This window comes from Charadrius vociferus, unplaced genomic scaffold, assembly GCF_000708025.1.
Source record: "Charadrius vociferus isolate BGI_N301 unplaced genomic scaffold, ASM70802v2 scaffold255, whole genome shotgun sequence".
NCBI lineage: Eukaryota > Metazoa > Chordata > Aves > Charadriiformes > Charadriidae > Charadrius > Charadrius vociferus.
In genome coordinates, this window is record NW_009648785.1 from 2,596,752 (window position 1) to 2,617,735 (window position 20,984).

The following is a 20,984-nucleotide window of genomic DNA, read 5'->3' on the forward strand; positions in this document are numbered from 1 at the left end:
TCCCTACTCCTTGTATCCAACTCGCAACTGAAAGTTAAAATTATGTATCCTGTGCCAAACCTCCTTATTGAATGTCTTCACATTTAGAGTTGATCACTCTTCTCTTAAATGCTGCAAGTTTTGCCAAACATATGAAATGTTATTTTAAACTGAGATCACTAAAATCTGATTTTGCCAGTTAACCGTAATAGCATTTGAGTGGTGTTTTATCTCTCTGGCCCATTAGTGTGATGTGATGAATGACAAAATATGACATTTAAAAACAAAAACAACTTGCACAAGTATAACCTAACCAAAATAATTTAAGTACCAGAATTTTGCAAAGTAATCATGATCTCAAAATCTTCTCTGAAAAGAGACAAGCAATATGCCAAAATCTAAGGAAAGTAAAAAAAGACAGAAAGTACTCTTCACAGATTCTAGAACTGAAAAGCTTACACGTAATCCTGAGCTCAATTAGCCAAAAATTTTCCCAAATTCTAGTCACCCTATTATGTCATCTACCTCTTTAACTTCAATATAGATTACTTATTGCAAGTAGAAACTTTTCTGTGCATCAGAATTTGAACAGAGGACTCAATTGTGACTATCAACTTAGTCCAGACATGACATTTGCCACTTACTTTCTAAGAAAAGCGACCAAACACAAGGTGTGTTCATATAAAAATGAATCACAGTTCCTACATCTTCACCAATAGCTTTAGGGTGCACTCAAAGCTGGTAAACCGATTCAGTATGTGTCTGCATCCATTTTGGATACTTTTAAACAGAGCAGCCAGGTAGAACAGAGACTGGACAAAGGCCTTGAGTGCCTGTACTAGGAATCACACTTGGTTTCTGCACTGCACAAAAAACATCCAGGAGAAGCCAAAGGAACAAAACATCCCAAAAACTGGGGGTTCCCCCCCCAACAATGAGTGGGTTTTGATACTAAAAATCTAATCTCATCTACCCCCATGAAGAAGCAAAGCTACTCTAAAGCACCAACAATTGCCTTTTTCCTGACACCTCCAGACAGATGCTCTATCTCATCTGGAGTTACAAATGCTTCCAAGTGTAAATATGCAATGGTGATCCTATTTATCCTGAATGGAATTTATTGATAGCCAGTATCATAAATTTAAAAGTTATAGAGTAACTATTATGTAAAGTGCAAGTTTAATGCAGATGGGATACACAATGCACCTGTTGGAGCCAACAGAAATCTACAAGTCAACGGGGCACACCAGCAGTACCATACACGGTATGCTAATGGAGAGAATCCTTGGTTTCAGTTGGACTGCAGGACACACAAACCCACTAAAATCAATTAACTTATTTCTTTTTTAGAAGAAAAGATACACTTTAGCTGTGGCTAGATACTTAGAGTCAAAAGGTCTCCACCTGAAAACTGAAAGGACAAAGCGGGTTGCTAAAAGTTGTCATAGTCCTATACATACGTGAAGTGAAGGAGGAAGAGGAAAGGACAGTGGTTTCCAGCCAAATTGGATAAGCAGAGGTAAACATAGTAGCCCATAACCAAACTCCTTTGAAGTTGAACTCAGTAGCTTGGCCATTCTAACTTATAACTGAAGTTAATGTGGATACATCCACAGTTCGGTCAACGCAAAGGAACACTGCAGTAGCATCACCAAGCTCAGACCAGGCTACACCAAATAAGCATTTACACACCATCTTGGTTGGGTCCTGCAGGTCCTATCAGACATAGCTATATTGCTCAGTCTATGTAACCTCCCAGTAGCTTCAGCCATAGAATAAAATCTCTGTTTCTTCACATTATTCTCTCTCAATTGTTTCCTTTGTGCTGTACTTTTTTTTTTTGCTGCCCTCTTTTTCTCTTATTGTCTACACAAACCCTAAAAGCCAAGAATGCAGTACTTCAGTTGAGTTTTCCCCAATTCCACCAAGAACAAAAATGGCAACATCATCACCTCCATACCAACTCCTGTCAATGCAATTAGGAATTATGTTTTCCTTCCACCACAATCATCCCCTCATTGATTTATGTTATGTGCGATCCACCAATGACTTAGTCTTTTGCATCCATCTTTAATGCATTTCATTTTCCTGATTTCAGACCACTTTTCAAGATCCTTTGCTTTCCAATAGCTGTCATCCAAAGGGCACAAAATTCCTTCAAGTGCAGTATCATTAAAAACAAAAGTCTAATCATTTGGGTGATAAAGATTAATGAAAGCGTGCTACAAGTGGTCCCCAGACAGTCATTCCAGTTAAATTTATTTGATATTTACGATTTGAAATTCATTTTGCTGTGCCTCCCATTAAAGTAATTTTTCATTATATTTCTTTAATTCACATATTAACATAACCGTTATCGTCTTATTGTTCAGAAACTGCTTTGCCAAATTCCACACTTAACTGAAATACTCAGCGCTCTCATTTGAATATATTCAACCAAGTTGAGTATTTTCAGTTTTTCTCTACCCATTTAAAACAGCTTTATTAATATATTATTGCTAATACTGACCATACTTGAACCTTTTTGGGGATATTTGCAATCTTTAAAAATTCAGAAAGTAAGCTTGTTTTCTCTGGGTCATCTGTTATTTAATCACCCTTCCCATTAGTAAGAACCCTGTACTTCTTTCCCTGGTTACTTTATTTCTAGCGTATTTATTGAACCTTCTCTCTTTTTAGCATCCCAACAAAACCATTTTCCCAAAAATAAAATCTTGTTCAAAACATTTCATTATTAAAAAAAGAGATGAGTTAATTCATTTTCTTGATCTCAGTATACACGGCTTTTCAAGGACTTTTTTCCTTTCCCTTAAGCTTAGTCGCAGACACCGTATACCCGCTTCATCTGCTTGTGCGGGAGCGTGCATCTGTATATAGACATTCACATAAGCATACACATCCCAGTGCCAAATCCCTCCAAATTTGTAATTTCAGTTTCATCATAAATGAGGGCTGAAAACGGAATATATACTGTCATTAGTCTATATTTAACAGTATTTTCCTACCTTTTTTAAGCCAGCAAATCCTTCTGATTCCAGGAAGAAAAAGGCAAAGGGCATCAACACAAATAAACATAAATTTGAAAAGAGAGAAGCAAGATTCCATAAACCTGCAATAAACAAGAACAAGTTTATATTATAGGTTTCTCAGCCTTAAAAGTTAAAGATATTGCATCTTCCTCCCTTACACATAACAACGTACTATACATAAAAGTGCTAACAGAAGCCAGGCTTTTATGGATACATAGTTAGTTACAGGCCATTGTTGAAAAATACCTATTTCTCTGCATAATGATCTTCAAACAAAAATTGGATACCAACTTAAACAGCAGCAAATGTCTGAAATCTTGAGAGACAGACTTCAAACTCAGGTGAACTACTTCCACAATACCCCACTGAAGGTTCTTCAGATAACCGTTTTAGAAGTCTTCAGGACAAAAGTATTTTACTACTATCAGCGAATCTCGCAAAATTCAGTTCGGTGTACTCACTTCCTTCCGTATTTTTTCCTCAAAAGAAACTTTGACAAGTCATGGATTTTAACAGGAGCAATATGCAAATGCCATTATCACCTCCGAATTAGAAGAAGGTACCATGGTAACAGCAACAGCAGCCTTCCACAATGAGATGACTGGCTCAGTGGACAAGAGGAGAGTAGTGAACGTCGTTTATCTCAACTTTCTCAAGGCTTTCAACATCACCTCCCATAAATCTCCTTATAGTCTAATTAATGAAGTATGGGCTAAAGAAGTGGACTCTGAGATGGACTGAGAACTGGCTTAGCATCTGGGCTCAAAGGACTGTGACCAGCAGCACAAAGTCAGGTTGGAAGCCAGTCAACAGTGGTATACTCCAGAGGGTTGATATTGGGTTTAACATCTTCATTAATGACCTGGATGATGGGAGAGAGTGCATCCTCAGCAAGTTTGCTGAAGATACATGATGGGGAGGAACAGCGGCCTGCCACTCAGATGAACCTCAAACAGCCTGGACAAATGGTCAGAGAGCACACTGGTGACTAACTGTCCCAAAAGTAGCTTTGTAGGAAAGCCCTTAGAGGTTCTGTTGGACACGAAGTTGAACACAAGCCAGCAACGTGCCATTGCAGCAGAGGTGGCCAACAGCACCCTGGGCTGCATGAGAAGTGTTGCCAGCACGTTGAGGGAGGTGATCCTTCCTCTCTGCTCAGCACTGGTGGCACACATCTGGAGCACTGCATCCAGTTGTGGGCTCCTCTGTATGAGACAGACATGGCCGTACTGGAGAGCAAGTCCAGCAAAAGACCACAAAGATGATTAAAGGACTGAAGCATCTGTCACACAAGGAGAGGCTATGAAAGCTGGAATTGTTTAGGCTTGAGAAGAGACGACTCTCGGAGATTTTATCAACGTATACAAATATCTGATGTGGGAGGGAGAAAGGAAAATAGAGTTGGACTCTTCACAGTGTTATCCAGTGAGCGAAGAAGAAGGAATGAGCATGAATCGAAAAAACAGAAAACCTACTTAAACATAAGAGGAAAGGGGGAAAAAAAACCCAAAAAAAAAACCAAAAACACCCCACACAACAAAAAGAACCCTGAACTTTTTCCACCGTAAGCACAGTCAAACACCGCAACAGGTTGTCCACAGAGGTCTTGTAATCTCCATCCTTCAACGTATTCCAAACCTGAATGGGCACTGCCTTGAGCTGCCTTCTCTAACTGACCCCGCTTTGAGCGGGGAGGTCAGACTAGACGATTTCCAGAGGTCCCTTCCAACCTCAACCACCCTGTGATCTAGGTGAAAAATCAACAACTGACTGAAATTAGGACATCTGTAAGACACATGTGACATCTGCAGGAAGGGAAAAAGTTTGGAAAATAACCTGAAGTGATAACCAATCATGTGATACCCATTAAGGGTATCTGCTCTATTAAGATTTTCTAAGCTGAGCACTTTCTGGTGCCAGTTTCTGGTGCCTAAACATGGGCTCATCATCAGCCTATCAAAAGTTTTGCAGAATGCAGTGTTTCCTCTTTATAAAAGCAGAAGCTTACCTGCATTTTAGTAGCTAACAGGTTTAACTAGTGTCACATGTCTGCATCCTGAAAACACAGCTTTTACTTTGTAGTTGAGAAAAGCAGGCTTAATTTCCCACCTTCCGCAAAACACAGTTCTGCAGGACTATATTATACCACCTGAAACCCAAAAAGGACATCCCCCACGATAAGAAAATTCAAACTAACAGCTTTGTTTGTTTCTTTATTCTCATGTAGAGGTTTGTTCACTTTCTTCTTTGAAATTGTCCATTTTGGAAAGCATAAGGAATGAAAGAGACATTTACTGCATGTCCAGGGAATTAATTATTCAGATAAATTGGTGTATTTAGTTCCAAATTTAAAGTAGGTAACAGTTATCTTCACCTACACGCCCTTAAAAAAATGCTTTCACCATGTATACTTCCTTTTTCCTTAAATGAAATTATTTAACTTATTTAAATTTCACGGAGAAATAAAAATGAGGGGGAAAGAAGGAGACAGGGGCCAAGAAATCTACTTCTTCAGCAATTGACAGCACCAGGACCCCAGGAACCAAACTTAGCCAAATAAGCTACAGAAAACAAAACAAGAAAATTACAAAAGATGCGTGAAATATAATACTCAATTACTAAAGAAAACAGACTGCCTAAAGGTGGCTAAACTCCAGTTAACAAAGAGTGGGATTTTTCCTTTTGAATTTGCTTAGCCAGGAAGCTCCTGTTACCATTCAAAAAACATTCACGCATAGCAACATCAGCAAGAATGTCATTAACAGCCCTTACTAGGGGTACATTAACTCAAAAGCAGTCTGTGTATTCCCCCCTCCCCCCCAAAATTAAGACACCAGCGTTAGAGTAGAAATACTATTAGATGGGGGTCTTATTTCAGCCGTTTTCTCTAACTGAAAACAGACAGTCCATTCAGTTACCTAACGGAAAGCTGACTACCTGGTTGTCCGAATTTCAGCAGCTCTATTACACGTATATGCACAATGTAAAACAGTGCTTAGGAGCTGCATAGTATGTACACAGCATTTTAAGGGAAGGGAGAGTGGTACACATCCAGGGTGATTTTTAAGAAGTTAAAACCCAGAAGTGTACACATTAGCAGCTGATAGCAGCCATATTTACAGAATATTAAACTACAGAGCTACAATATGCATGTAAAGTTATGAGAGGCAAGGACAGTGCTGTATTCCCACTGATACACATATACACTTTCCTCAAAATAAGGAACAGACAGGGCCCTCTTCCTCCCCCGCAGTATTTCTTATCCAAATTTGACAGTTCAAAAATCAAATTAAAATAGACCCAGAAAAATAATTATTTCCTATTACATTGACTGCGTCATAAAATTGTATGAGCGCCTTGCTTACACAGTCTATTGGAATATTTTAATTTTAGTTTGTTGTGTTTTCTTTTTTCTCTATTTTTAGAGACCTAAGAATATCCCCCATAAAACAAGTTAATAAAACACAAAAATTGAAAATATCTCAGTCTTTGGCAAACAGATTAGTCCCTCAGCAATTTTTACTTTTTCTTATTCATGGCAGTTTCATTACGTTTTACCCCCACCTGGTGGTTGTATCCAACAACAGCACAAGTGAACATCCAGCTGTCAAAGTATTTCTGGGTTTAGTTCAACATGCATTAGGTAAGAGTGTTTATACTGGATCCGGGTACGGGCTTTCTGCCTAGTTTTAAAAGTTAGAGGCATATATTTTTCTATATGTCACAACTAATGCAACAGTCTACAGTATAAAAACCCATAATGTTACATTCAAGTACCTCAGACAGTATCCATTATTGATAAATCTAGCAAAACCAAAGTGTTTTAAACCACTACAAATTTTCCCATTTGATAACATTTGCAAAGCAGTAAGCAAACCGTACATGAAAGCTACGCTAGACAGTGTTATGGATATAGGAACATTTTCTGAACTTGAGTGCTTGTGACAACACTATCAGCTCTCAAAACTTCCACAGGTATTTCATAACTACTTTCAAAAAGGTATCACCACTACACGGGACAGGTTTTTACAGAGCAGTGTGATGCTATTGTGCAAACCCAGTGAGTACCACAAGAGGGAGCCCTTCCCCAAGGTAATGTTTTGAAACAATTACACTAATTTTTGTCACACTGCACTAACAAAAGCCCATAGTCAGATGCAGAAATCTACTGATGTTTCTGAAGTCTTCACACCAACTGTGGTAACTCTTGTTTTAATTCAGTCATGTCTAACCCTAGGGTACTTTGCAATACACAGTCACACTTGGAAACACCAAGATGCTGAATTTACTTCCTTGCTAACCATTACTATTGGACTTACACTGTGCATGCATGAGGTGGTACTTTGAAAAGATTATCATATTAAAACCAAAAAAAGATGGTCACTGGAAAAATGCAAAGGCATTCCTACATGACAGCTACTTTTCCCAGCAACTTTCTAACTAACCCAATTTTTCTCAAATACTGTAGCTACTCTGTCAAAATGAAAATTTCTGAATTGGTTATTATGTAATTTTCACTCTCTGAAATATTTTACTGTAGTTTTTCTAAAATCAATTCAGACACAGAAGGATTATTTTCCATTAATTTTTTTCTTTTTCATGTCTGGAAGTAAAGAATAAGTATGTCTGAGCAGCTAAATCGGTGTGAAAAACAAGAATTAGTTGGGGTTTTTTCTTCCAAGTAGGAGACATACAAAATTATCAATCCCTTCATGATGTGTGACAACAGATCACAGAACAACTTGACAAGAATGAACCTCTGAAGTCATGTAGTCTGATCTGCTGCTTAAAACAGCTCAGGTGCAATGAGGTTGCTCAGGGCAATCAGGGTTGCCAGCTGAGTTTTGGAAAACTTCCAACAATTTAGATCTCCCAGGCTCTCTGGTCAACCTTCTCCAGTGTTCAGCCACCCCCACTGTGAAGAATTGTCGCTTTATGTCCTGAAAATACTGCTTCTTGCCCCTCACTGCACGTTCCAGAGAAGCAGCTGGCTCTGGACAAACCCCTCATCACTTGCAAATCCAGCTGGGCCCTGGCTTTCCTAATTTCACACCAGGATATTAACACAGATGACATTTCTATACCCCTCCTCGGCAGTTCACCCCTACTTCTAACTTCTGTACGCGTTCTTTTTGGTTTTGAGCTCAGGAGTTCCTCATTAAGTCAAGTCGACCTCTTACTACACCTCCTTATTTTCTTGCACACCAAGGTGCACGTGATGGTGCCTGAAGTATCTTGGTACTTGGTATCCTTGAAAGCAAGGATATATCCTGGCTTCCTTTCCCTTCAAGGCATTCTCCAGCAAGATCCCACATAAAAATTTCCTGAAGAGGACAGAGTCTACTCTCTCAAAAATCTAATGTCTTTATTCTACTATTTTTCCTTCCTCACTTTTCTCAGGTCTTAAACTACTGTCACCACAGTCAGAGTCACCATTGACCACCATACCTACAGTCAGCTCCTCCTGATTCATGGGTTTAAAAAAAAAAAAATAATCTTTTAGTGTCTAGATAACACAAAAAATACTCAACTAGTTCCAGAAAGATGACAAAACAATATGCATTATTTCTTATCTTTACATACCCACATTTAATCTGTTGTAAGCTTCTTTATTCTTAAAAGAAACTCACAAAACAGATAACCCACCCTTGCAAGTTAGGGATCTGGAAATTCATGAATTTGTTATTTTTGAGTATTATTAGGCAGTCAGCAAAAAGCACACATTTTTCAGAGAGAAATCCTACAAAACCCAATTACTATCTCTTCAGAAGAACAAAAAAAGGACAGCACAGTTAACATGTAAATTATTTGTTCCAGATTAAATAAATTGTTTCACAAAGCAGAAGTACTATCTCCTTCTCCAGCCAAATCTACTAAAGAATGTCCTGTTTCAACCAGTTATTTCCCCTCAGACACATAGAAGTGCCCAAATTATTTTCAAGTATTAGCATCCATTATACACATCACAGTCATAAGCATGTTAACTAATACTGGAAAGCATGCAAAATTCACTCCGCCAGGTATCAACACATCATCACTGCGAGTACAAGTAATATTCTTTTCTTGCATCTCATTTTCGTTAAAATGGTTCATTTTTATTGTGCCTCTTTACCACACTCACTACACTTACATTCTGTAATTTTACTTGTTTACAAATAAATCACTAACAGTTGAATTTAACTATCTAATCCCAACTGCTCATAGTTAGCACGTTTCTTAAAACAAGTTTTCTATTTTGAGACTAAATGTATATGTACCATCATCATAAAGAGACAGGCTTACGAATCTTACATTAGTACACGAGGAAAAGTTTGAACAGTGTGTTTTAAAGTTAGCTTCCAGAAGCTCTTATTCTACATTAACATTCAAAGCAGTGAATTTGGTTAAATTCCATCAAGTCTGCATAATTCTTTAAAAAAACCCAACAGAACAATTAAGACAGCCTTTTGTGACATATTACACAGCAGCAAAATAAACTAGCCAATAACATATTAACAATTCAATTAGCATCTTAAATGAAAATGGAGTTTAGTTTGAAAATAAGAACATATCTGTGCACGTATAATGAAGACATCCATTTTAATTACATTATGCTGAGTACTAACCATGAATTAGTGAGCCATTTAACCACTGAATATAGTAGTTTTGTGGAAAAGAAAGCAGGATCTCATTGCTGATTATTGAGAAAGGCAGAAGCAGGACTGCACCAGCTGAAACTGCTAGAGTGAAGGTGCTCAAGAACAGCCTGAAATTTAAAGAAATGTACCACTGTTACCACCAACATGCTCTGAACAGGGGGAGGGAAAAAAAAAAAAAAATAGTTAGCCTACCTATTCATCAGTGTCTAAAGGCAACGCATTCTTACATGGTAAATGGGCAGGAGAGACTGACTTCCACAATATTTCACTTCCCAAAAGCAATTTAAAATACCAAGTAGCTTACAGAATCCAGTAAAAATAATTAGCTTTTACCAACTACCACAATTACTCTCTTGGGAATTGCGTGTATTCAATTCCAGTGTCATACACAGGTTAAACTACTGGAGTTCGAGTATCTTTTCATAAGCCTCATATTTTAGTTTTCATTTTCCACATACACACTCAGGATGAAAAAAATTTGCACCTCGATATTTTTACTACATTTTTTAAAAGCAAAGCAGCTTTTTATTGTCTAAAAAGTAAGTACAATTATAAACAAACAACTATTTTAACACCAAAATGGGAAAAAATGCTTTTCTTTCACAAAGTAGTTATTCAAGTATCATCTCATAGCTTGGGGTTTTCTGATAGCTGGAAAGGCAATACAGAGAAATAGTCAGAATTACTTAAAGTATTTAAGCTTATTCTTTTTAGATCCCAAACACAATACGTCAAATGCCATCTTGTGGCATTAAAAAGAACTGTATTCTATAATAACAATAAGACTAACAAAAACATTCTTACAGAACTAATCCAATGCTAGAATAAAATTAGAAATAATTCTCAAAATCACACGACAGAAGATAAACTTAAATAGACCATTCCTACAACAGGAATGTCAGTAAGTTGCTTACTGAGATCTTGCTTTTTCTTAACAGTCTACAAATCGTTTTTCATTCCCACAATACTTAAAGAAGAAAGTCTGGTTAACTCATTTTATTAAAGAAAATATTCTAATCTGGTTTTGTTGTTGGTTTCTGAGGTATTTTTTCTTTTATTTAAGGATGTTTAAGTGTTCTAAGCAAGGATTGTGAAACCTAACACAACATCCTTTCAAGGGTTTACAGCAGTTCAGGCTTGTTTTCTCCCCCCACCCACCTCTTCAATCCTGACAATTACGCTATGCAAAGAGCTATCAACCTGCATATGTTTGACAGTTATTGCTTTTTGGACAATAACATGCACACTTAAGGAACAAGAAAGCTTAGGCTGAAAGAACAAGAAGCATTTTATATTTATAACAACACTTAATGAAAGGCTATTACTCTGATGGAAGTGCTAATCTTGTCGTACGCTGTTTTCGCACAAAGAACACAGTATTTACAATTGATATTTGCTGCATTTTAAAGCTAAACTATAAAACAGATGCAGGTGGATAACAGTTAACAAGACAAATTGTACTCTTTGAATATTGAAAAATTCTAAGGCTAAGACCACAGCTGCTATGAAAATCATTCAATCTAGAAGAGCCCTCACTGTAGTCTTAAAAGGACAGGAGAGAGACTCCTCCACTTGAGGGAAGAGCTTCATAGCATTTAAAAGTACGTATTTTTGTCTAGATCTGAAGTAGACCTTGTGGCAAGTAAGTATTTCAAATTCATAAAAAGTACTGGTATCAGACACTACTGGGAGAAGTGCACCTAAGATTTACATCGTCTTTGTACATCTTTCAAGCTTGCCACAAATGCACAACTAAAAGTGAACAGCTTGCAATGTACTCGGCACTTTCCCAGGGTACAAGACAAATCAATAAAATAGCCAATGAGCTCTCCTTCCAAGAGGATGACAGCACCACCATGGAAGAACTAAGAACACCGTAATAAACAAGTAGCAAGTCCACATAGTTTAGCAAATCACGAAACAGAGGGCAGCAACAGCTCACAGATGTTCTGTAAATCTTCAGACATATTTAAATAGGAGAGATTAATATCTAGCTTTACAAAGGACCAGGAAGAGAAGAGAGAGTTGCTGGCAGACCAGCAGGTCTGGCAACTGCTTGTCGTCCATTTGTTATTCTTTAAGCCTTTTTTTTTTTTTTTTTAAAGATGATCAAATACAGATGTCTACTTCAGAATGCACTGACTTTCTTTCCAAGATCCTTTGCCTCCCTTCACAGGGCTTCCATCAACTGCAGTGGGAACTTAAACACCTACCTCCCATATAAACACCTACACTTTAGAGACCTAAACTTAGGTGCAGGCGTTGCACTGAATTCTGCCTCTTGCATCAGGTTCTCATGCAGTGTCCTGGCCAACTTCACGCCTACCAGAACCACCACAGGTGACGAGAGCCCTAGACGAAACCACCTTGCCTCTTGTCGTGCCTTTCATAATACAAAATGCCACTCGATCAAATCTTTTTCCTCTGCCCTCTGGCAATCTATTTACCATTACATTTAAAATGGACTGTTATTTATTTGGAAGCATACAAGATTCCTATCATATCATTTTTTCCATATCTGGAAAAAAAAAAAAAGAGCTATACGTACGATATTCTGTTAACGATGGCATCTTCATCCTCTTGCTCATCTGAAAATTAAATTACAGCAGGTTATATTCAATAGTCTTCTTTCCTCAGGCTAAAGCTTATATACATAGGAATAATTTTAATTTACAATTAAAATTTAGAATTACTAAACCAATTTATTAGCATCAATATTTTGAAAGTGTTCCTACCCTAAATGAACACTTTTTTTGTGCTACTTTTAAACTCTCTTCAATCAATGTAACTATAAAGTTATTTCACTTTATTTAAATACACAGATCAAAACCTCTTGGAAATGTCTTCCAGGGAGCTCTACGGCAAACAAGCTTTCAGACTGCTACTCCCACCACCACTGCTGCTAGAACTGTCCCTTTGGGCATCTCTGAAACCACGGAGAGCTGGCAAGATACAGGGAAGTCTTAGGGTCCATACTAACTACTGCTACAAATCCCTAAATAGACGTTTCATTTTCAGTACTGACATATTTTTAAAACCAGAAAGCATACAGTACTGATGACCACTCAGTTGCCTCCCCTTACTCATCCCTCCTCCCGACTCCTGGGGGTTTGGAGGAGGGGGCGAAGGAGGGTGGTTGGTGTTCTTGTTTTGGATTTAAGGTACCATGGCTTCCTTTCTGGCTTACCACATTTTAGATAATTTTTCTTAATTTATTCCTCAATTAATATTCTAACTTTTTGAAATATTATCAACACTTAATTCAGAGGTCAATCACTAATATATCCTTTGTTTATTCTTTATATTGTTCTCTACACACATCCGTACACAAATGTACGCATTTCTACATTTGAAATAATTTTAGAGTCAGCTTTCTTCCAAGTCTCCCAGGTTTTCCACAAGAGGTAACTCAAATTTATTTTAAAAATCTAAGAATAAATACAGCCAGATGTTTCAAGTTCTTAAGAGTCACGCACACACTTGAAATAAACATGTAGCCACTAACATGCTATTTTGAAATTCTTCTGTGAAAGTACATTGGGTTATTGTTTCTGGTTTTTTGATGGGAATCTCATGGTGTTTTGAGAGACTAAGTTAAGGTCCCTTATGAAACATCTTGGCTAAAGAGCTTGTTGTAGAAACAGCAAACAATTTGTTCTGAAAGAATTCCAGACCTGTTAACTCTTCAAACATGTCTCATCAGGAAGATCCTAGCAGGCTACAAAGTTTGCCTAACTAAATGCTCACAAAGCTTTCATAAAGTCAGGACAGCTGCAGAGCAGTTCCTCTCACTAGCTGATGAGATCGACCGCCAGAACGGTAATAAAAGTGTCTTTCCATCCAATAGTGTTTGCCAAACCCATTTCCCCTCCCTGTTCTTCCCTATCTCCAAATGGTAGCAGCTTTGTAGTATCCAAAACACATACCAGGATCAGAAGATAGTATTGTCTTACTCGCTTGTTTAACTCTTCCCTATGTTTAGAGGTGCACTTTTTTTTTTTTTAAAAAAAGGTATTAAATTCCTTGAAGAGCTTACTTTTTGAAACATGAAACCATCTATAAAAGCAGCTCTATTGTAACACAGGTCAGTACAGCTCAATAAACATTTTCCATTAAAGTTCAAAGTGCCAAGATCACACATAAGAATGCTTCTCCAGCATGACTGACTATTACCGAGCACCAAGGTCCCAGATCGGCTGTCAAGAGTCAAAGATTCTGCCATTTCGTACTAATTTTTATGTTATTTTTATTTATAAGAAAGTGACAGGGGTTCCTACAGACTAGTTTCAAACAGACAATGTTTCCGAAGGAAAAAAAAAATACAGTATGATCTCAAGAAATACGACTTCAGTGGCAAGGTGATAAGGAATAGGGTAAGAACACTGAAATAACTGTACCTGAGCAAAGCCGGATTTTTATAAGAAATCAGCTACTTCCCTTCTGTATTACTGGCAACCCTTTCACTTTACCAGCTAAAGCTCTGAATCTGATTTTGGTGCTAGAACACAGCCTGAAGATATTTACTGTGGAAAAGCTGACATGAAAGGAGAACGATCTAAAGGCAAGGATCTAAAGGCAAGGGAGGCAGAAGCATCTACTTGAAATTTTCCCCTTTCTTCCCTTTCAAAACGGATAAAATTTAGGCTGCCACAGAACCACAACAGAACACCTGACTGTGGCCATCCACACCACCTCCATAACAGCCACCCACCCTCACTCAGTCACAGAGTGCCAGCTACAGCGCTCACTGATCCTTTTCCAAGATACTCCAGAGCACTCCCTCCCTTGGTCAGTGATAGCAGGAGGAACACTGAAGGGTCTGAGAAGTGCCAGATGGACACAAGGGAGGTGATGAAAACTCATGGTGCAGGGATAAAGGGAAAGACAGCAGTATATACAATCAGATCAGTCCAGGATGCCATAAGACCAGCAGCCTGAGAAACACTTTGGGCAGAGATCTAGTTCTTCCACTTTTCTTGTGCGGGCAGGGAGAAAAAGAATCGCCTATTCACTTGAAAAACAAAATTATTTTTTAATACATCAAAAAAGTCTATGCTTACCTGCTTTCCTTTTGTATCTTGTGATTATGAAGTAGGAAACTATGTAGAGAACAGCAAATAGGAGAAAACAGATCTGGAAAAAAAAAATGCATTTATTAGGTTGCGACAAAATGCCTGGATTATAATTTAAAATTTAATTCAGATCAACAAAATTCTATATAAAATGTAACAGCGTTGACATTTACATCTTATTAATAGGAAGTTAAACCAATAAGAACAGTTTAATTACAGTAACAGGTATTGGATCGATTATATGGCCAGCAAGTTTTCCTCTAAAATTAAGAAAAAAGCCTTATTACAGTGCAACTTGTAACCTAAGGGTAATCGTATTTTATCAGATGGGCTCTCGAAGATTGATTTTCAAGTAAGCTCACAACATAGGTGGAAAGAAAGCAGTTATGTTTACTGTTTCCGTCATGTCTTGAATCAAACAAATTCCAGGAGACAATACACACAAGAAACTCATCTGCCTACGCCTTCCTGTGAAGGAAGCATAAGCTAGTCAAACACAATGTTCCTTCACAGGAAGGATCCTTTATGATCTGAAATTGCAAAATCACTTCACCAGGCAACAGCTGAAGTATTTCTTTAATTAATCATTTAAAGATTTGTTGCTTTTAAGAACTCACTCTCTTAAAAAAAAAAAAAAAATTGAGGGCACAGCAGATGAAAGCTGTCCAGTAACCCGAACTGTCAAATGTTGTAGTTCTAGTTTTAGATGACAGCTACTTTGCAACTCAGCAATAAGGTGTAACTATATATCTTGGTGTAATTATCCCTCTACTTCTGTCAGAATTGAGACCAGTTTTGTAAATATTTGATAAATTTATTTACTACTGAAAATTCCCGTCATTTTAAAGCAATCGGCAAGAAAAGTAAATTCTAATCAGTGAAAGCTTTAGCATCTTAACAAAAGAGAATTCGTAAATTAGAAGTCCTTCATATTGACCAAAACAAGTCAATAAACAAACTCAGAAATACTACTTCAATCTCAATATCTACTCAGTGAAACCTATGATCCTGAAGTGTTTCTAACCATGCATTCTAAGTAGTTTTCTAAAGGGAACAGCAAAAGCCAGCATCCTAACTATTTTTAAAGTGGAACTCAGTTATGTTGGGGAAAAGGAATGTGTTGCCCCATGATAGCCAAAGAATAGACTCCACTGTCCTGTCACGCTGCAGCACTGGGTTCTTACTCTTCATACTGCTCTTTGTTTCAGGATTTTTTTGTCCTGAAAAAAAAAAAATACAGCCCTTGTTTGTACTCACTCTAGCTTCAGTTCATGTTCCTCAATTATGAATGACTGGGCTTGTATGCAGTACTCCAGGTAAGGTCTTATGGCTATATATAACAGCACTAAGCCTTCCTTTCTGTACTGAAAATACTTCCAACGTATTTACCTGAGAATGATGCTAGTAACTCAGCATTATCCTCTGATCACTGAATCCATCCATGCTGCCCTTCCCAATTGCTTCCAGTAGAACAGCTCTCAAGTTACAGCAGAAACTTGTTTTCAGAGTTCAAGTTCATCACCATGTTGTGTTTGGTTTGGTTTTTTTTGCTTTAAAAACCACACCATAATTTAATATTATATCTATTATTTTGGTGTAATCAAGTCCTTTCTGCACCACGTTCTAACCCTCCTTTGTATAGACTACATCTCCTAAAGAATTGGGTTTGTGCTAACAGAATGTTTTACGTCATTTTCATCTAAGTTGAGCAAGATTGCTCTTAATATTGATACCTGAGGAAACTGAATAGTAGCTTTTTTCCCCCCAAACACAACACCTATTGTCATGTACACTACAGCCAGTTTCTTATTCACTTTACAGCTCCTCTACTAAGGCACACTGACTCTAGTTTAAGAAATACCTTTCAGTGCATTTCCTGGATATAGTCCTTGGCACATGCAAAAGAAACAACACTCCACCAATAGTCACGTGGCTTCAGAAAATACAGTTCTTAACAACTCCTAATTTGACTTTCTTAAAAAAAGAAAAAACTTAGAAGAGGGCAAATCCACATATAAATATGTTCACAGTACCCTAAATCATCTGTCAACTTTCATTTCTAATCACTTCTTAAAAGGCATAGGTAGTCATACTGAAATAGGGCACTAATCAAAGAAGAACACCACACATAAAGCTACATTGACACGTTCAGTGAAAGGAAAGACTATATTAGTTACATTCAATCTTTTCTTCAGAAAACTACTATGTGACAGTATCGGAGCCAATATTGGAATACAATATTAAAGTCATGTTTTCAATCAAAAAAGCAGTGGTTTATGCCATCACCCATCTCTACAATAAGAGCTGACAAAAGCTACGGATGCTGCAAATGCAGCAAATCTAGGACAAGCTATATTCCTCATAACCCCAAGTTCTCTGCAAGTTTTTCACTGGAGCTCAAATGAAGCTCTTCCAAGTTTGACTTGAGGACACAGTAGAGACACCATACAGAGAATGTACACAACTGTGATAAGAATAAGGATTTCTGACATTCTCTGATAGCGTCAACTTAAAAAGAAACCCACACACACAAAAACCACAAACAAAATACAACCACACCACACACAAACAACAACTTCTAATCTTAAAATTTATTTCCTTAAACTCATTCCAACTTTACAGAGGGGCAAAGTAGTTATGGATCTGTTGCCATAGTCAGACTGCTCCTAGGAAGCTACTTTAAACCCAAGTATGGTACACTCTCACATTATAGGGGAAATAAACTCAGTTCATGTTTGACCGGCTGCATCAAAATATAAAGTAAATTAAAAAGGAGTCTAAGAATTTTATATGGTTATAGCAAAACAGTCAAGCAAAGCAATTCTTAATTTTTAATGTCTGTTTTTGTGTTTCGCTCTCCACACCACTCGGTAACTGAAAGCAAAATGCATGGATTCTGTGCTACATCTAGGGGCTCCCTTTTGACAGGTGGCACACTGAGAAGTCTTTAAACCTCAATCATACAATTGATTCACATCTCTTTGCATGGACTAAATACAACCTCTGGTAGGACAAGCAAAAGAAACCTGCCTTCCCCTGGGGTTCTTAATCTTCATTTGGAAAAGGAAGTGCTTTATGCTCCTGCTTAGATTACACACTAGACAGGCCAAGAGAGGCTACTTCTGGAGACACACTCCACTACATTCTTAGGTATCTTGTATCCAGCTCTTCCATAGAGTCATACTTTTGGATCTGTCATCCAAAGCCATCCAAGTATGACCCAAGTCATACTTTTGGATCTGTACCAGACAGCTCTCAGCTCCTGTGAGAACAGAGTTGGAGATAAACTGCATGCATTCCAGTTTGTAACTATCTGCGTCTTAAAGGGCTGGCCCTGAAGAGTTGAGCATTAAAAACAAGCAATAAAGGTCTGAACTAACTCAAATTCCATTGTCCTTATGACAGTTACTAAAGATCAGCTGACATTAATTTGCCTGTGTGGATGATCTTTAAAATTCTGGCACTGAAATTCATACCTCAGGTTGGTAAAGCATGATCTGCTGTTGCAAGTGCTAGAGCTACACTCTCATGCTAAGAAAGAATATGCTCAAAATGCACAAGATACTCTTTTGTTTCCCTGATGCACAAGATATAACTATTCTTCACAATTGTCATTTGTGTGCATGCATTAAAAGCTGCATTTTTGTGTACAGAAAGATCAACAGCTTATATTTATATAGCACGATATTCTTCCCAACTGTTATGCAAGAAATATAGCTGTAGTTGATGCTAGGAGAAAAGTACACAGCTGCGTTGTCCAATAATTGTTCAGTACCTGTCCATCGACATGCTCTGGCAGCAAACACTCCCAAAAGCATCCTGGGCTATATCACCAGAAGCAAAGCAAATAATCATGGGAAGTAATTATCTCTCTCCAGTAGCATTCCTCAGGTCACATGTAGTTGTGTCCAGTTTTGACCCTCCAATATAGGAATGACATCAATAATTGCAGCAAGGAAGATCACCAAGATGGTCAGGGGGCTGGAACACTTGCTTGGTGCAGACAGGCTGAAGGACCTCAGCCTGTTCAGCCCGGGGACAACAAGGCTTCAGGAGAACCTGATAGCAGCTTGTCGGTACCTATGAGGAGGTCATTAAGAAGGCAAAGCTGGGCTCTTGACAGTGGTGCACAGTGGGAAGATGAGACTGGAGCTACGGAGAAATCCCCTCCATAAGGATAGCCAAGCAGTGGAACCAGTTGCCCAGCAAGGCTGTACAATCTCCGTCCCTAAAGGTTTTCAAGCCTCAAGTAATCCAGTCTGATCTCATAGCTGACCCTGCTCGGAGAGGGAGGCTGGGGTCCAGTCAGCCTTCTTTCCTATACTGAATAAATTAGCACCATTAGAAATTCTAGCACTTCATAATTCATACCCTCATCCAGGTCATTTATGAACGTGTTTAAAAGTACTGGTGTAAGCACAGGCACCTGTAGGACTACATCAGGGATGTCCTCCCACTATGAAAAAGCCGGACACCGTACAGAACGACATCTTTTAGCAGTGAGGAACCACCACAGAACTCCTTTTCAGAAAGAAGTCACAGACCTTAGTAACGTTCTTTGATATAACACACTTCCAAGCATGAAACACAAGTTCAAGAGTCCACTTGAAAAGCATCAAAGAGGACAAGCAATCATTTCCTCTCACTTGACTCCATACTAGCGTTTAAAACAGGGAGAGTAAATCTGAAGGAGCAAAACAGACAAGAATTGAACGGCAGTTTACTACACTATGTAGGAAATGAAAGATCAAGAAGCTCCAAAAAACTAAGGAATAAGGGAAGGAAGCAAGTAACTTTAAAATAAAGTAGTGGCTGTGTCAGTATTAAAACCAAAACATTACTGCTGTTACATCCACCAGCATTTCTATGCAAAGCACATGCAAGAAAAAAAGCAACAGACATAACGAAGAATATCTCCACTTGCTGTTATTTTACAGAATGTGTCATTTTCCCTAAATAGAAAAAAAGGCATAGAGAAAAGAGAAGACAGATGTCGCTCTGGGTAACACCATGCTGTAGAATATGTCTAAGAACATGTTTAAGAGTTGAAAACGGAACTGTCAGTGTTTTGCTTGACTATGATTACTACTTACAGAAAAGTAGTAGTGGTGTACTTCTGGGTTTTAATTTCTATAATAGAAAACAAGTAAACATAGCATCGTACACCCATCTCTTACTGCCCTCAAGCTGCTTTAACGTGCATTAAAACAACACACAGCAACCAAAAAGCTTCCTCCTACTGTCCCACTTGGCAACAACTTTTGTTTACCTGTGGAAAGGATGGCAAGAATAAACAGCAAGAAGATACAGGTGGAGACAAGCAGTTCTGCTTGGTCTATTTCTAATAACTCCATTATCCCACTGACATCTAAAAAGCAAACAAGGTGTTCCAGCTGGTTTGGATGTGTCAACAGTCAGTCACCTATAACAAACTATGCACACTAAAGAAAAGGAAGATTTTCAGCTATGCTCTCAGTTTGACCTTAGCATTCATAATATAATCTGCTTTGGCCATCTCATTTTTCTCAAAATAAGATATTAACTATTTATTCTTTAAAACTCTGCACTCTGTGGTTAGATCAAGTTCACTCTAATCTACCCAGTCTTATACACTTAACATGACACACTAAACTCAAGCTTATGCAAAAATTTCAAACGCGTCTTATGACTACAGATTAATTTTACTCATTAACACAGCCCTCCACACCTATGATTTCCCCCACACGTATGGTCTCCTCTCCGGACTCCTCCCTGGCTTAAGACATGTGCAAGAGGTTGACCCACTTTTTTTGTTGGTTCCTAAGTCATGAAGAAATCGTAAGTGGTTCAGAGGCTGAGTGCCTAGACTTGCTCATCTAGGAAAAAATTCCAGGATCCAACAGAAAGTACAAAGCATCCAAAACCATATTGCATGTGCTAGAAACAATGCTCAGCTGAAGATAAAAACAGCTTCTATAGCCCTTCAGAAGGTAACTTCCATATGTCACTCACTTAGAACTATGTTCATGTTAACTTCACCAGGAGCAAAGCCCCACTTCAAAATAATGAAGGAATCCAAATCAATATATCGATTTGTTAGCTTTTACTTTCCCTTTTATATACTTAATGGGAATGTATTTATGTTGCTGGGTAAAGGGAAAAAAATATGACACCTCCACGACCCTTAGTAATAGGCCCAAGATACCTTTGTTCAGGGTAATGTATTCTATACCAAGTAATACACTCAAAACCCCTCAAAATATGATTGCAAGTAATTTTTCTTTGAC

At 38.0% G+C, this 20,984-nt stretch overlaps 1 protein-coding gene across 1 annotated transcript in view; it reads right to left on the bottom strand.

The window, feature by feature from the left end:
- Positions 1-15,124, bottom strand: part of LMBR1 (limb development membrane protein 1) — a 54,403-nt gene extending 39,279 nt beyond the window's left edge. Inside the window, exons 1-5 of the mRNA XM_009886791.1 lie at positions 15,113-15,124; positions 14,707-14,779; positions 12,195-12,234; positions 9,614-9,753; positions 2,985-3,088 (exon numbers count right to left, since the gene is read on the bottom strand). Coding sequence (XP_009885093.1) covers positions 2,985-3,088; positions 9,614-9,753; positions 12,195-12,234; positions 14,707-14,779; positions 15,113-15,124 — 369 coding nt within the window. The remainder of the gene's footprint in view (positions 1-2,984; positions 3,089-9,613; positions 9,754-12,194; positions 12,235-14,706; positions 14,780-15,112) is intronic.
- Between the last annotated feature and the right edge of the window lie 5,860 nt (positions 15,125-20,984).